Source organism: Kryptolebias marmoratus, linkage group LG24 (assembly GCF_001649575.2).
Source record: "Kryptolebias marmoratus isolate JLee-2015 linkage group LG24, ASM164957v2, whole genome shotgun sequence".
In the NCBI taxonomy this organism is placed as follows: domain Eukaryota; kingdom Metazoa; phylum Chordata; class Actinopteri; order Cyprinodontiformes; family Rivulidae; genus Kryptolebias; species Kryptolebias marmoratus.
Genome location: NC_051453.1, coordinates 14,118,734 through 14,131,686, shown reverse-complemented (window position 1 = coordinate 14,131,686; position 12,953 = coordinate 14,118,734). Strand labels below are relative to the sequence as shown.

At 40.7% G+C, this 12,953-nt stretch overlaps 2 protein-coding genes across 3 annotated transcripts; both read left to right on the top strand.

The window, feature by feature from the left end:
• The first annotated feature begins 757 nt into the window (after nucleotides 1-757).
• si:dkey-172o19.2 (NFIL3 like protein) lies at nucleotides 758-2,874 on the top strand. Its single transcript, XM_037974280.1, has 2 exons — nucleotides 758-937; nucleotides 1,465-2,874. The coding sequence occupies exon 2, from the start codon at nucleotides 1,469-1,471 to the stop codon at nucleotides 2,477-2,479; it is 1,011 nt and encodes a 336-aa protein (XP_037830208.1). The 5' UTR covers nucleotides 758-937; nucleotides 1,465-1,468; the 3' UTR covers nucleotides 2,480-2,874.
• Nucleotides 2,875-5,259: 2,385 nt separating this feature from the next.
• Nucleotides 5,260-11,643, top strand: nfil3-4 (nuclear factor, interleukin 3 regulated, member 4). Of its 2 annotated transcripts, XM_025003975.2 has the most exons (3): nucleotides 5,260-5,496; nucleotides 9,642-9,743; nucleotides 10,026-11,643. In XM_025003975.2, the coding sequence occupies exon 3, from the start codon at nucleotides 10,054-10,056 to the stop codon at nucleotides 10,789-10,791; it is 738 nt and encodes a 245-aa protein (XP_024859743.1). In that variant the 5' UTR covers nucleotides 5,260-5,496; nucleotides 9,642-9,743; nucleotides 10,026-10,053; the 3' UTR covers nucleotides 10,792-11,643. The 2 variants fall into 2 exon arrangements, with proteins under 2 accessions (XP_024859743.1, XP_037829990.1); XM_037974062.1 differs by lacking the exon at nucleotides 9,642-9,743 and having other exon boundaries at nucleotides 5,261-5,496.
• Nucleotides 11,644-12,953: the final 1,310 nt, after the last annotated feature.

Sequence of the window (12,953 nt, the reverse complement as noted above, 5' to 3'; positions counted from 1 at the left end):
GATGTTAGACGACTACTGGTGATACTTCTGAAAGTACCAAGAAAAGTAGTAAATATCCTTGTTTGCATGTAGTTGTTGCTGTTCAATATTAGGCATAGACTGCACAAATGTTGCTGGAAGTAATTCAAACATTTTAAAGTTTACATTAGGGAAAAAAAATGTCAGACTAACAAATTAAAAGGTTTGCATCGCTGCAGTTTAAAGAGGAAATATTGCTAAAGTTTAGCTTTAGCATCATGTCAGAAAGAAGTAATATTTTGATTTCTGACGTTTCTGAATCTGATTTATTCTAAAAAAGGGGAGGGGGCACTTATTAAAATCTAATCTAAACCCTTTGGATCACATCAGCACACAGGTTCCCGGAACTCAGGTCATGAACTAAACTCTTCAGGTTTTAGGTTTCTATATTGATCAGTAAAAGCACAGCTGAAGTAAACTAATGTTGTGGCCATGCGTGCGGAAATTTAACTAATTTAACTACCTGCAAACAACTGTTCAGCGAAGAATTCAACTTCACAAGAACAACAACTAGGTCAGTGAATTCATACTGACTCATCTCGCGACTGAGATCTCACCTGTTGCTTCAATCGTGGCCACAACAAAGCCCTATAGTTGCCTGATCGTTTTCCAGAGCACAAGGAGGGGGGAGAGGGGGCGGGACATGCAGTCCGAGGACGCGGCGCCATTGGCTGGGAGCGCACTAAGGGAGGCTGAGCGCAGCGTCGCCCAGCTGCGGAGCGCTCAGCAGCACCTCTGCGCGAGACTGACAGGCGCTCGCAAAGCTCTCCGGGGGGGGCTCAACATTGCAACTCCCACAGTCCTGCGAATAAAGCCGTGTGTGTGAGAGAGTGTGTGCGTATGTGTGTCAGGAATTACAGCGGACTTCTTCCCTGCATCCAGAACCCGGCATCCTCTCAGGTGTCCTCCTCTCGTTCAGGTCAGTGCGCAGTGTTCTCCTGCTCGAGTTTGTTTGCTTGACTTGGTAACGTAAAGGTAAATGACTGATGACTACTTCGGCTCATTAACTAAGATTAAACGCACAGGTTGTTGCTTTGTTGTGCACTTGAGTCGCTCAGTCGTCCGTGCCAAAGAAAACAAATCAGGTTCTCTGCGCTCACTGCTAAACTCATTAACTTTAAACGTTTTGATTCTGGTCCAAATCACTTAGCAGAGTTGCGCGTGGGTTTCTGATGAGCGCAACCTCTAACTGTATTAGTACTGTACTGAATGCTAGCTGCTTATAAATAAACATGTCACACATTTCCAAAAATAGCCGATTAAAGAGCAGATAAATTTACCACGTTTGTGTTTTGTAATTCTTAAATTTAACTTCATGACATGTGAAGGCCAAAATTAAAACTGATGGTAAATTCCACAGCCAAATTTGTGTCTTTACATTTATTCTCTTTATTTTGGGTAACTGTCTGTGTGAACTAAAGAGAAATTGATTCCCTTTTGATGCAGTGCCATGTCCGCCTCGGCGAGCCCTGAAGCCTCATGCCCTTCCTCCTCATCCTCCTCCTCAGTGGAGAGCAGCGGATTCCTGGAGCCCGGCTCGGACCGAACCCTGTTCCCCGTGACCCGGTCCTCCCTGTTGCCCCGACGTCTCATGCGACTGCGGGCCTGCAGGAGCCACTTGAGCCCCGCGAAGCGACGCAAGAGGGAGATGATCCCCGCCGAGAAGAAGGACGCCGCCTACTGGGACAAGCGGCGCAAGAACAACGAGGCGGCCAAGCGCTCCCGGGAGAAGAGGAGGTTCAAAGACCTGCTGCTGGAGGGCCAGCTGGTGGCCCTGAGTGAGGAGAACGCCCAGCTGCGCGCTCAGATGCTCAACCTGCAGTACCACTCCAGCCTGGAGAAGAGCAAGCCTCCCTGCCCCGCGTCGCCCGCATCAGTCCTGGCCTCTGCGTTGTCTCACAGTCCTGCTCTCCTCCAGGCGGGACTCTGGGCCCCCGTCGGGACCAGGTCACCCGCCGCAATGAGGCAACAAGAAGCCGCCGTGCACCAGCTAGAGGCCACGATTCCTTGCTTTGGCTCAACCAGGAGGGGTTTTAACCCCCTGGGTCATCACTACCTCATCCCGCAACCAGACGGGCCCTGCGTGCTCCCTCACGGAGCACTTCGGGGGCCCAGAAGGCCAGCGGAGGCGGAGGTGGACGCCCAGCGACAGGTGTCTTCCAGCGACGACATTCCCATCGCTGCCGCCGCGCCCCCACAGACTCTCTCGTCCGTGTCGGCGTTTCTGCCAACTCTCGACGCGCTCCAGCACGCCCCCGCCGCCCCGTACCCGCCTCACAGCTGCGTCGTGCCCCACCTGAACCACGCCACGGTGCTGCCCTGGCAGCCCTCCTACCTGTCCAAGCCGAACGTCTTCCCCGGCCTGCCCGTGCACATCCAGGGGAGGCAGCAGGGCCCCGGGCCCGGCGCGGAGGAGCACATGCAGAGGGGGTTCATGAGGCGATTCAGCGCCGTGCCCTGACCTGAGATCAGTGCGGGAGTCCGGCAGGGAAGCGAATAAAGCTGACAAGTGATACTAAAGCCATGTGAAATAAACTGCATTTACGCAGGAAGAGCTCGTTATTTTTTCAGAGAACCTTCATCAGACGAATTGTTTGATTTTTTTTTAATGTAAACTATAATCAAACACTTTACTTCCCCTTATCTACGTTCAAGATTAAATTCGCAGCAAACACACGCTTACTTTCAGCAGTTTGATGAGCTTCATTTAGAGATTGGAGCTGCGTTTCAACATGTACTCTGTTCTGCTGTCACAGCCGTGTCATTGTACCACATTAGGCTGAGAGGGTAATAGGATTTTGTTGACATTATATAGTATAATGTAAAAGGGTCTAGATGTAAATAAAATTAAATAAATTACTGATACAAGTGTTATGGGGGGGGGGGGGTGTAATTTCATCGCAGTTTCGTCATCTTTTTGTGCTTGTGGTAAAAAAAAAAAAAAAAAAAAAACATAGGCGACTGCACCAACGAAACTAGGTGTTTACTAAGTTGGTATTCCCCTTTATCCCCACTGCGTGATTTCCCAGCACCCTTCGATTCAATGGAAAACCAAACCTCCACCTGTTTAGGGCCAAAACAAATGTAAATATATTCATGACATATTGTTATAAACAAACAAGCAAGCAAAGAAACAAAAATACATACTGTATGTAATAATGAAGCATACAGAAAATAGTCCAAATAGCTTCAGATCATTTCTGAATGAAAACCAGCATGGTGTGTCTTTTAATAGCTATAAATATTTTTATATATGTTTATCTTGCTGAAATATGCTCTGAAAATCAAAATAAAGTGTATTTTAAACGTCTGAGGCCAGGTTGGTTCGGAAATAAAGGATCAATAAATAAAAGATCGATACTTTTAAACTTTTGTCGTTTGTGATTTTACAAACACAAGCTTAAATTGATGCTCATTTGAAAGGCTTTAGTTCATTTATAGACCCATATTCATATAAGACCCCGTTCATCTCTCAACACTGTAGTTAACCCATCAACAAACTTTAGTTATTTACAAAAAAAAAAAACTTCTCAACACTCTGGCTGTTATAGAGCTTTTAAAATGCTGACTATTCGTATTATTATAATAGGATGATTTATATATCAATTAGGACCTAAAGTCCAAAGTAAACATTGCTCCTGGTCATTAATAATCTTGAATAAAAACTCGTGTTGAATCCAGCTCGCTGTATGTTCCAGCAGAGGGCGCTATTACACAAATGGTGGAAAGAAGCAGAACTCCAAAAGCCAACCTCTGCAGAAACCTTTTGCTAAATATAAAACTATTAAAAAAAGAAAACGAACACTTTAATTTACCTGATATTTCTGCTGTAATCTCAGAGCTGTTTAAAAAAGAGCAAACATCGCATTTGCTTTGGTTCTCATCTTGGTTTGAATTTAAACTTGTAAAGAAGCTCATTCTTCTGGAGCTTTTATGCAAGGACATGTTGAAAGTTATGCAGTCTTTATCACGACAGTAATTAAAAGAGTCTGTGGGGTGAGTCATCTAATGAATGCTCTTTTTAAACATTAAAACCTCATCGCAACAGGAAGCAAAATCTTACATGTAACACCGCCTATACATAGAAATGTGGGCTGAAGAAAAAAAAATGAAGTTACAATTCTAATTTGCATGATTTTTTTCTATCACAGCTGCATATCTAGGCAAAGGCACAAGCTGCACAAGGAACTGCTTAGGGCCCCCAGGTCAGCAGGGGGCCTCCAAGAGCCCTTAACCACCCACAACAGAGATGTTGACGTGTGGTTCAGTCGACATTAGTTGTAATAATATAAAAAAATCTTCATATTTTGCTGCTCAAAAAGTAATTTAGCTCAGTAAGGCCACAGAATTATTATGGAAACTAAATATCACAGAAAAAATGTCCACAAATGAGCAATTTATTTCAAGTTTTACAAGGTCGATTTGAGGAATTCATCATTGGCTCACTATATTAAAACTAGTTATGCTGAATGCACAAAGAATGAGGCATTGACAACATAAAGGGATGTTAGCGACGTGGTGGCGTGTGGGTGACGGGCTTAACTGAAAGGGGCCCTCCATGGGAAATTCTGCTTAAGGCCCCATCCAACCATCCAACCTCAGACCGGCCCTACACAGCTGGATGCCCTAAAGACAGCAAAAATGTGTTGCACAAAAAAGCAGAAACAAACGTTTAAACAATATCAAATATGACACACACTCACACACACGCTGGTAAGTCTTCGACACTTCTGTATTTTCTGTGAATCTGAGACAGATTCAATTTATTTAAAACTCATGCAAGAAAAACAAAACAAGATATGTCACTTTGGTTTTCTCCTCTCGATTGCGCTTCATTCAGTCACATTTTTGCGTTGGTTCTGTGGTTTATATCTGAAGCTGCCTTTTTTGCAACCACTACAACTCCAGCAGTGACTTTGCTCTTGAAAAAGAATTAGGTTAGTGTTTGAAGTGTTCAGACAAAATATAAATAAACAAAACAAAACAAAAAAAAAAAACCCAACAATGCAGCTATGCAGCTCGACGGGTATAAAGACAATAAGAAGACATGTATTTAAAATAACTGAACAAGTGTCCTATTAAATTCATGCTGTGTTATAATACATCATACAAAATGTGTCAGAGAGCAGTTTCATATGGAGGGAAGACCCTCTATGTTGGCCACTGACACCACAATACGATAGAGGGGGGAGTCAGGTGCTTTTCGTGTCACAGAGAGGTGGACAGTCAGAGTTAAATACAGGAAAACAACACAACGAGTGAGAGAAAGCATAGAAACATTGAGGTAAGTGGGCTGATCTGAAAGCAGCAAGCTTCTGTGATCTCCCTCCTCTGTTTATATGAATTTTAACTACCTGATACAATCTCTTAGAAGAGATCAGTGCTCAGAATTGTCTATTCATGCTGATGTGCGAGCAATTCGGCTCTTGAAATCGAAGTCATCGGCTGCTCGGCGTCAATCTTCTGCTTCAGTCGAAGGTAAGATTCTGCTCATGTAAAGTGGCTTTGACCTGCTTTGGTAGCATCAGATGGACTGGGGGAAGGAAATGGCAGAAGTGCAAGTGACCAATATTAAAGCAGAGTCTTTATCTTGTGGCGATCACAGCTCATTTTAATGAGATGTCGCTCAATCGGTTTTAATTTGAAGTCTTTTTCAAGTGCGTTCAGAATGTGAACTTGTTGTAGTCAAAATCTGTTTAACTAATCACAGCGTATATCAGATAAAAATGCTATTTTTTTTTTATCTGACTAGAAGTGTTTTAGGAAGAGGAAGTGTTTCTACGTTGTAAAATTAATCGAAGGCATTAACTGAACTGTAAAAGAAAACTTTTTTATAGGTTGTCCCGCAGTTTACAGAACACCAAACAACTCTTTACAGAAAGTTAGCAAAAGTTATACAATCCGTCAATGAGAAGGAGAGTTTTATCAAGGCGTAAGCATACATCACATCAGCTGACAGTCTGCCACAATCTGACTCTTAAAATGTTCCTGGCAAATGATCTGAGGTTGTCTAAAAGCTTAAGATATTGTTTTATAAAAATGACTTTTTGACCTGTTTGTGAAGTAGTACAAAACTACACTTCATGTTGTTTTATCAGATCAGCCTCTGGTGAGATTTTACCCTGCTCTGTACTGCACGGTGTAAGAGATTAGACCTGATTTCCAGTGATTCAAAGGCTGAAATAAACACTTGGCTCAGAGACCTGAAATACACTCCCTTAACAGAAGAATCCATCCGAGCTTAACTGATCACTTTAAATAAGGCGCGTTTAACCGTCACAGTGCTGCATTACAATGAACAAAGTGTTGTTCATTGTTTTGGTTTTGGTGTTGAAATATTTACCCAGACGGAAATTTTAAACACGAAATCCTTTTCTGTGTTTTATTACATGTATCAGTTTCTGATTAAAAAAAAAGAAAAAGAAGAACTTTTCTCTCTGCAGTGGTTAAAAAAAAGAACAAAAAAACCCAACAGCATGATGCTACCGACACCATGTTTGATCGTATACATGATAAAAATAAGCCAATATTCAATGCCTCCACTGTGAAACATCATCACTGTGAAACATCGTCACTGTGAAACATCGTCACTGTGAAACATCGTCACTGGAAACGTTGCATGACAAGACCAGGTCGTTTAGTTTTTCACGACTCTTCAGTAAATTTCTATCACCTATACTGTCAATAGAGAGTAAAGGAATAACCTTCTTATATGTCTGAAACAATAAGAACAGAGTACATGTGACAGAATTAAGATGCGTCAGACCTTTTATGGAAGGAGTTTAATAAAGGAGCTGAATGCAAAACAAAGGTTTTTGATATTTTCAAATGATTAACACGAACTCGTTCCTTTGGTAACATTAGAATATTACGTGTGACATAGACTAATAAAATGAAATGAAGCCAATTAAAAATAACCTAATAGCTTCAGTGGGGGAGGAAAAAGTCTGACAGCGTTTCAAAATGCAGAAAGTTATTTGCCATATAAACAGCTGCTTGGAAGAAGTATTTTGAGTCGTTAGCGTTGCAAATAAAAAGTCTGAATTCCCACAAGAGGGAATTCATTCACTCTAATTTCCCTGATGGCAGTTTAGAGCAAAAGTGAACAGAGTATATCGAGGTGGAAAGCCACAGAATATGAAGTGGCCAATTGTCTTCCTCTGTGAGGAGTTATTTTAACAGTGGCTGGCAGGGCACACAGCAACACAACAACAGATGGTTGAATATAAGAAAACGGATAGACAGCAAAAGAAGAAGTTCGAGAGCTCCTTACTAAAAAGCAGGCGGACTATAATTAGCCAAAAAGAAACAGGTGCAAATGTGCAACAGAGTATAGCGAGCAAGCGTGACCTCAAGAGAGATTTCACTCAGGAACCCTGTTTTTTTTTACATATGTATTCTCTTCATCTGTGCCTCCCTGAGTGATTATTGTTCTCGCTCTTCCTGCTGTTGCTTTTTTAAATGAACAACACTTAGTCTTCGTGTCTCACAGTGGTATGCAGGTGTCCATGGTCCTACACACACAGAAACATAGATGTGGGTTTGGGCGTACATTCTTACTGGGCATAGGTCTGATTATTTTTAACTTGATGTGCTCTCTGAGCACAGTTGCCTTTTTGAAATCTTAGTTTTGATGCTTCTGGCTCAGTCTTACTTACTTGCATGTCACACTGTAACTCTGAGGTGCTTAAACATGCCAACCTAAATAAAAGAAAACCAAACAAAAGGTTTCTTGTGCATGTTTAATGTTTGTAGTTAAACAGTCAGATTATGGTTTCTAGTGCTGCCTGTTTTATGAGGTGTCACATTTAGTTGCATGTATTATTATGATGTCAGATCAAAAAATGAATCTATAAGCTGTCAGGCATGAAATAAAGGTGTGAAAAAAGCATGAATAAATGAAAAGACACCACGGTAGAATAATTGTGTGTGTATGTCTGTGTGTGTGATCACACATAGAGAAGTGTGAACTCTGTGGTTTCCATGTATTCAGCTATTGCAGCTTCTCATAAACCCTGCCAAAAAAATCTACCTCTGTAAAGGAGTTCTTTTGAAGAGCCGCCATCATTCTGTTCAGTTTGAGGGGACAAAATCAGAATCGGATCTAAAAACAAAATCTGCACTGATGCCGAAAAGCAGCCTATGTAAGATTTATTTCTGAGTAACTGAAGTAATCACATTGCCTCGAGTGAACCAGTGTGAGTGCAACTGCTTCTCTGTGGCCACAGAAAACTTGGTGCATGATAATAATTTCGCAATACAAAGAAAAGTTTGGTCTTATTTTAGTTTTGCAAATATGTTCATTTATTTTGCAACAACTAAGACAGAAAGAACCAACTTGCAGTTGGATTTAGGCCTACAGTAGCTCTGTAGGCATGTTTACGCAATTAAAACCACTCTGATATACTGTTACATCAAACGACAAGTAAAACCGGTCCAAACATGGCCGTCAATCACCAGCGTTAGTAACCTTTACATACCAATAACACATACCATGGAACTTGGAAAAAGACCCACATAGTCCACATCCTTTTTCTTTTTGTCTGCTAAATGTTTCCTGCCACATTTTTCTCACGTGGTGAAGACAGGTAGGAGGCGAGACTGATCAGGAAGCAGGTTTTAAAAGCTACAGTAAAAGCACATGAAAGTTTAATGGCACTCCTTGTAGCTTCTGCAGGTTTTCAGATTTAACAAAAAAAAAACAAAAAAAACCAATCTAACTTTGTTCTGAACTGACAAGAGGTAGTTCTGTGCAAAAGTAGTAAGTCAACCCTCAGCTCTTCCTACTTTGCTTCCAAGCAGCCAGACTTTCTTCTAATCTTTTAAAATTATTTTGATCAATAGTTCTTCCAGCTTTCAGATGGTCCATTTTCACTCATTCTTAGTACAGTAGATAACCATTTTCAATGGAAGTTTCTTGTTGGTTTGTTAGGCTAATTACCAGTGGTCATTCAAGCATGAAAAGATTCCTAAACTCAAAGGGTGAACCAGTGCTGTGTTGACAGAAAACAGGCAGTTTTGGAAACAAACAAAAAAACCCACTTTGTAACACTTTAAGCCCTTTGTTGCCAGCAGCCAATTAAAAAGCAACATTTTTGCTTGGAAAAATACCAACTATAACACAATTTGGCACATAAAATACTATGTTGGCACCGACAAGGTGAATCCCAAAGAGCTATCAGCTGAAAACATGACATCCTGAGCAGCTGAAGGATGATGCATCTTTCAGCTCTTGATTGGTTTTCCTTTTCTCCTGTTTCTAAAAGCCATGACTTTCAGATACTGTTCATCTGCTGAAGATACTTTTTTAGATTGGATATTCTTTATTTTTTATCTTCAACTTGTCTACTTTCCAAATTTTAAACACACACTGATACGAGACAGAGAGGGGGTGGGGTGGGGGGTGGGGGTGGGAGATTAAGACTTTTGCACAGTGTTGCATGTATACATGTACATGAACATGCTTTAAATGGTCTTCACTTACTTACCATTATATTTTAACATTGTTCAGTTTTATTGCACTTTGAAACTGTATTAAGTTGTGTAGAGTGAAGTTCAACACTGTTATATATCTTGAAATAAAAATAACTTGTGGTGCACTTCCTGTATATTTTTAATCATAGGTTGCAGCAGTGGTCTTTGGATATCTAAAATCTCACTGGCTTATGTAGAACAAAAGTCAACCACCCTTTCAGTGAAGGCAAATTAACATACAGGAAGACAAGGTAAAACTCAACCCTAATGAGGTTACTGTTGCATAAGAGATATGCTTGTGTTACTAAGCCTTAAACAAAAGTATAAAACAATCTAGAGCTGCAACTGCTTTACTTATTTCCTCTTTCAATGTCCAGTGGTTTTCCTGTCTATTGTAATTGTGTCTACACAAGATCAGAAAAATATGAGAAAATTATTATCTTAATGCCAAATCCCACCACTTTTTTGTCATTAAACATCATAGTTGATTCACTAATCTACTAATAATTCTATCTTATTTCATTTGATTCCAGGTCTCTGTTTTTAACTTTTTCCTTCACCATGGAGTCCCTATCCTTACCTTTCCAAAGAGGCCAAGACAGCACTGTTTTACAAGTGGAAAGCAATGTGGTGCGCAAAGGGCCCCGTCGCAAAAGAGAGTTCACCCCAGAGGAGAGGAAGGATGCCCTCTATTGGGAAAAACGTCGTAAGAACAACGAGGCAGCCAAACGGTCACGAGAAAAGAGAAGGTTGAACGACTACGCGCTGGAGACTCAGCTCATGGCTCTGAAAGAAGAAAATGCCAGGCTTAGTGCTGAATTAATGGCCATCAAGCTCCACTTTGGTATGACCAACCCTGTAGCCTTTACAGGTCGACAAAGTAACCAACTGCAGCACCATTCCCACAGCAGCGCCCAACCCAGCGCTGCCACCAGCGCCTACCACCAATCCCTGCAAAGGAACTACCACTGGGGTGGGAGAGACTCTATCATACCAAACCACCAATCTTCCCACCCATTTTTGGTCCCTGCATATGCCCTCCATACGATGAGAGGATATTCCTACCTGAATGCATCTGGTCCTGCTGGATCGGGGATCGTCTCGCCTCTCATCCTTTCACGAAATCTCCTGCCAACCTATTCGTCTGGGCCAGGAGCTCCTCTTCTGAAGCCCATCCCCACCAGAGCAGCTTCAGATGAAGAAGAGGAGCAGCAGGTGCCGAGGCTGCTGTACTGCTCTGCTGCTCAACGTCAAACTATCCCCACCAGAAAAGACAAAAAGCTCTCTCCACATAGATAGTACATCTCTGACTGACAAAGACTGGGGGTTATTTTACTGTGCAACCTTTAGATTGACTGGTCAAAAATGTAACTTAGTTATTTTTGTTTTTGTTTTTTTTTTTTTTTTTACAAAAATTATATATTTTTGTTGAAAGGCTAATTTCTGTGACAAACTGCAAGCTCTCTTTTTGTGTAAAACCAGCTACTTTGTCATTATATTCAGCAGTACATGTTGGATGGTGATCATTTACACTACAGCCACAGAAAGAACTCAATGTGTGTGTGTGTAAATGTTTGAAACTGAATGCGTTTATGTTGGCGCCATGCAGCTGTGCATCACAAAAAAAAAAGAGCTCTGAAATGACTTCAGCTTCACAGTTTGTGCATTCACGGGCATTTCAGAATTGGATTGATAGTTAAACATGAGTCACTGGTTGAAAACGAAGTGCCAACTTTTTGAATTTCTGCTTGCAGCTCACACACAACCTTTCGAACATGCACGAACCTTGATCAGAAAATGTTTGTCAGTTTGCGGTTTCTTGCTGGATGTACATATATTGTTGATAACTGACAGCTTTGAACCAATTGTAAATTTCACAAGTCTAACGACCAAAAAAGTTTTTTTATTTTATTTTTTCTTCATCATTTCTTGGCATAACTTGGTAATTTTAAGCTGCACTTTTGCTTGAAACGGAAACAGTGAAGTATGATGACTGATAGCTTTGGTTTTTAACTGTGTGGGCTCTATTCGTCATCTTCTTCAACTCTGTGACCACAGTGTGTTTGTGTATTTTCACTTTACAGTTAGTTTTAGATACAAACTGTGTTGAAATTTTCTAACAAAAGATTAATAAACTTGTAAATATCTGCATTTAAAACAATTACTTACTCCCCTTTTTATTGCAAGAAAGCAAACATTAGAAAAAAGTTGCAAAAAAGAGAAAACCTCATTTTCCCCTATGTATAGAAACACTTAAATGAAAGGCTCAGCACTGATTGGAATAATGCATGCCATCTGCTGCCTTTCATGCCAGAAATTCAAGCTCCTATATTGAGAAATGACAGAGTTGTAGCAGTTTTGGTCAAACGTGGAAAATTACATTATGTACAATTTCATTAGATAAGAAATGTTGTGCTCAGAGAATGTGCTGTTGATGACTCAGCTTCTACCACATCAATTGGTACCATGTTAAACTGACTAAGGCATAGCCATTTTTGTGTTTGATAAAGTCATTTAGCACTGGCCTTGACATTGAAATAGATTGAGTCAAGAAATTAATCAACTGTAGATGTATATCTAGTGATTGCTTCCTGAAAGTTTCATGAAAATCTGTCTTGCAGTTTGCTAAAAGATAAACAAGATTAACTCTAGCAGTTAATGCAACAGGTTTTGTGAGTTATAGTTGGAGTGTGTGTTGTGAATAGTGCTAAACACCCACACCAAATGTTAGACAATATCTAAAAATGAACATGAAAAAAAAAAAACATCCTCTCCAGCTCTTCCTAAAAACAAAACATTAGGGAACAACAGAAAAACATGGAATCCTAACAAAAAATGACTGAGTTATTGCCATTTTTGTGTTTTTAAAGTTCAGTTAGCTGTGGATTCCAACTCGTAACAAACAGATACACACACACGCGCGCACAAACACAAGCAAAAACATTATCACCTTCATCTCTCTGCAGCAGGTGATAAATATAATGCTTTAATAATTTCAACAATGTAGAAGAAAGGTTTATTCTATTCCAGTACCATCTCTTTCACATTGTAGCACCTTCGTAACCTCTCCAGGTTCTGCAGAGCACTTTACAATGATCCTCATTCATCCATTCACACACACACTCATCCTGTGCTTTCTACTATATATTTCACACACACTATAGACCGGGGGTGGGCAACCCTGGTCCTTGAGGGCCACTATCCTGCATGTTTTACTTGTTTCCCTGCTCCAACTCACCTGATTTAGTGGTTAAATTACCTCTTCATGTTCTGCAGAAGCCTGTTAATGAGACACTGATTCAGACCAAAGACCAAAGTAGATTGTTGCTGACTTAAAATAACTTAAAATCTCAGTGTTTTATAAATCTTTACATCATCATTAATTTCACATGACAGTTATTTACATAGAATTGTTTGGCTATTCACAAGAACAAAAGCGACAGTGGCAGCCAGCTGTAGCT